At 46.9% G+C, this 3,090-nt stretch overlaps 1 protein-coding gene across 4 annotated transcripts in view; it reads right to left on the bottom strand.

The window, feature by feature from the left end:
• Positions 1-3,090, bottom strand: part of LOC123976001 — a 5,664-nt gene that overhangs the window by 261 nt on the left and 2,313 nt on the right. For 2 of the 4 annotated variants that reach the window (XM_046057777.1, XM_046057778.1), the window contains 7 exons: positions 2,589-3,090; positions 2,369-2,491; positions 2,109-2,281; positions 1,254-1,351; positions 998-1,146; positions 711-888; positions 494-626 (listed from right to left, as the gene is read on the bottom strand). In XM_046057777.1, the coding sequence (XP_045913733.1) occupies positions 494-626; positions 711-888; positions 998-1,146; positions 1,254-1,351; positions 2,109-2,281; positions 2,369-2,491; positions 2,589-3,090 (1,356 nt within the window). The remainder of the gene's footprint in view (positions 1-493; positions 627-710; positions 889-997; positions 1,147-1,253; positions 1,352-2,108; positions 2,282-2,368; positions 2,492-2,588) is intronic. The other 2 variants (XM_046057779.1, XM_046057780.1) reach the window with 2 other exon arrangements.

The raw sequence follows: 3,090 nt of genomic DNA, 5'->3' as shown, positions 1-3,090 counted from the left end.
GCGGGGCACATTCACCATGTCAGAAAAGTTTACATGCCATAACCGTTTTTTCCACAGAATGACAGCACTGTGGCACATGCATTCTCACAACACAAGCTGCATGTAGCCCCATCAAAACCAACATTGTACTAAATGACAGCAGTAACAGCCAGGTGTTGTCAGTTGTGGATGGCCTCATTCTCAGACTGATAATTTAAAATGTTAAAAAAAAATAAAAAAGGGGTCAAATATATTTTGCCATTAATACACAAGTCTGGGAAACAGGGACTTTGCCTTTAAAGTACAAAAATCCAGTGAATGCAATTCAAGGAGCTTTGCAATCAAAACAGCAGGATAGGATACATTTAGTCAACAGGTTACTGTTCCATTTTAAAAAGGACCCCTTAATGAACAAGTCACCACATTACTGTGTCAAGGAACATCTCAGTCTGCATTGGTTGTACACAGCATAGCTTTGACTATTTAGGCCCATAATGGCTTCCTGAATACTCACTTCTTCATCAAGATAGTCATTTGTCTTTTGAACCATAAACTGGAAGGCTTCAACCACAAACCGCCTCTGGTGACGATTTGAGGAGTCACAGATCTTAAGGATGGACATATTTGGACCATAAAGGTTGGGACACCTGGAGACAAACATAACTCATGGTTAGGTAGACAGAGGGCGAGGATGATGTGTTTTATTCCACATGGAGTTCATTCATGCTTACCCTTCATAAATAAGCACCAGAGCATTCCTTGCAGAGCGAGGGTAAGCTACACAGTAGTTGACGAGGATTACCGCATCTGGTTTTGGAGAGATCAGGCGCAGCTCAAGATAGACTGGATTGCCAAGGAGCAGTCGCAAGGGCCGATTGTTTGTGGGCAAGTAGCTTGAATACGTCTGATCTGTTGGGGTTAGACAAAGGGTAGACTCGTGTGCAGTCCTACTCAAGCAGAATTGATCAAGATTGTACTTTTTGCAATTGGTTTAGAAAATAAGGCATAAATACCCAACCTTTAGCAATTCTCAAGTCAACAGCATATAAGCCATTAGAGAGGACCGCTGATGGCAAGCTGGAACTCGGGGTCTTCACCATGTAGCCAGCGCTGGCTAGTGACTGCAGAGCAACGCCTGCTTTGCTATAGCGACACTCAACCATGAACCTATGCAAATACATGGGTTAACATTTAAGCTTAGCACTACACACAAAAAGCAACAGAGTGGAAGAATTGTGCCCACAGAGTCAAAGTGTATTGTGTAACCCACTAACCTGAGCGGATCACGTGTTGTAATTACGCCATACTGGAGGGTTAGAGATTGGACGACAGTCTGCACTTCAGCCAGGTAGATCATCGTCTCACCAACTTCCTGTCAAGAAACGTCAACTTCTCAGCTGTTGGCTTCCAGTTTCCCAGCAGATTACACAGCATGCATGATGTACCGCCTGAAGCACACCCTCCAAGACTCCCAGCATATTAAGTGAAAATGTATTTATGAAATACCTTTAAAACCCTATGAATTCATCTTTTAGAGGAAAGACATGTAGAAGATGCCTTTTACTTCCCTTCACACAAAACTCTTGCTCAACAAGTTGTTTATTTCAACTAAAGAGCCCTAATCCCATCACTGAATCCTACTACGGCGAAGCCATGACCCACCCTGCTCCGATTAGCTCTGCCGATCAAAGAACAGGACGTTCTTGCTGTTCTGCTGTCTTTAGCAAATCAGCTGGAAATTGTTAAACCGTATTACGACTCCTAAAATGCAGGTCAACTGTTCACAGTATAGGTAGCAACCCCGTTGCATAAAATTAAATACTAACTTTTAGGTTGCTTTTTTTAGCCTGAGATTGTTAACGTAACAATATCAAGTGAAAATGTTGGATAGAATAAACCGTGTTTGAAAGGGTAGTAAGCCATGACTCGGCATAAATACCACCACCATCTCCCCTTCAAGGATCTTTCAGTCAATCTCAATCAGATGTGGGCAATAAACTGGACTTGAGCATTAAGGTCTGCAGTGTGAATATAGCTTGACTAGGACTAAGCTTTCAAATGAATATTTATGGTAGTCAAGTTGTATGCATTTTCCAACTTGCTAAAGTGTAACAGAGGGGAGGACTTACATAAGCATGAACTCCACATTCTGTAACGTTGAACTTAAAGATGGCAACTTTGTCGTTGACAATGACTGGTTTACAGTTTGTACTCCCAGTAATAACAAGCTTGGTGGGGTCCACAGGGATGGATGCAGAGTTGGCACGAATGGCGAACACAAAGTGTTGATCGACAGTGCACTCTAAAGAGAGAGGGGGAGTCACTTGAAATACAGACATTTCCTATTTGAATGTTTTTTAAACCACTTCTCCCTAAACAGAAGCCTCACCATCCATTGGGTAGTAGCAGGCAGATGTAGAAGAACCCACACAGCATCCCATCATTTTACAGTCTGAGGACGATATTCCTGACTGGCCACAAGTCACCTGCTCCCCTGTGGGGATGCCACAACCTAATAGGGCAATGACAAAAACATTTTGACATCAAAAATCTAAGTTGTGTGAAATGGTTACCATTCAACACATTTGCTGAACGAAGTTTGTACTCACCATGTGTTTTTGGCAGTGTTGGCGGTGCTGGCCCTTGGCGACATGGCGGCCGTTGGGGACCTTGGGGCGATCCGGGCCGTTGGCGACATGGCGGCCGTTGGGGCCCTTGCGGGGAACCGGGAAGTTGGGGACCTTGGGGCAATCCGGGCCGTTGGCGACACGGCGGGGAACCGGGAAGTTGGCGACACGGCGGGGAACCGGGAAGTTGGGGCCCTTGCGGGGAACCGGGAAGTTGGGGCCCTTGCGGGGAACCGGGAAGTTGGGGCCCTTGCGGGGAACCGGGAAGTTGGGGCCCTTGCGGGGAACCGGGAAGTTGGGGCCCTTGCGGGGAACCGGGAAGTTGGGGCCCTTGCGGGGAACCGGGAAGTTGGGGCCCTTGCGGGGAACCGGGAAGTTGGGGCCCTTGCGGGGAACCGGGAAGTTGGGGCCCTTGCGGGGAACCGGGAAGTTGGGGCCCTTGCGGGGAACCGGGAAGTTGGGGCCCTTGCGGGGAACCGGGAAG

This window comes from Micropterus dolomieu, linkage group LG09 (genome assembly GCF_021292245.1).
Source record: "Micropterus dolomieu isolate WLL.071019.BEF.003 ecotype Adirondacks linkage group LG09, ASM2129224v1, whole genome shotgun sequence".
Classification (NCBI taxonomy): domain Eukaryota; kingdom Metazoa; phylum Chordata; class Actinopteri; order Centrarchiformes; family Centrarchidae; genus Micropterus; species Micropterus dolomieu.
This window is presented reverse-complemented; position numbering and strand designations above follow the sequence as displayed.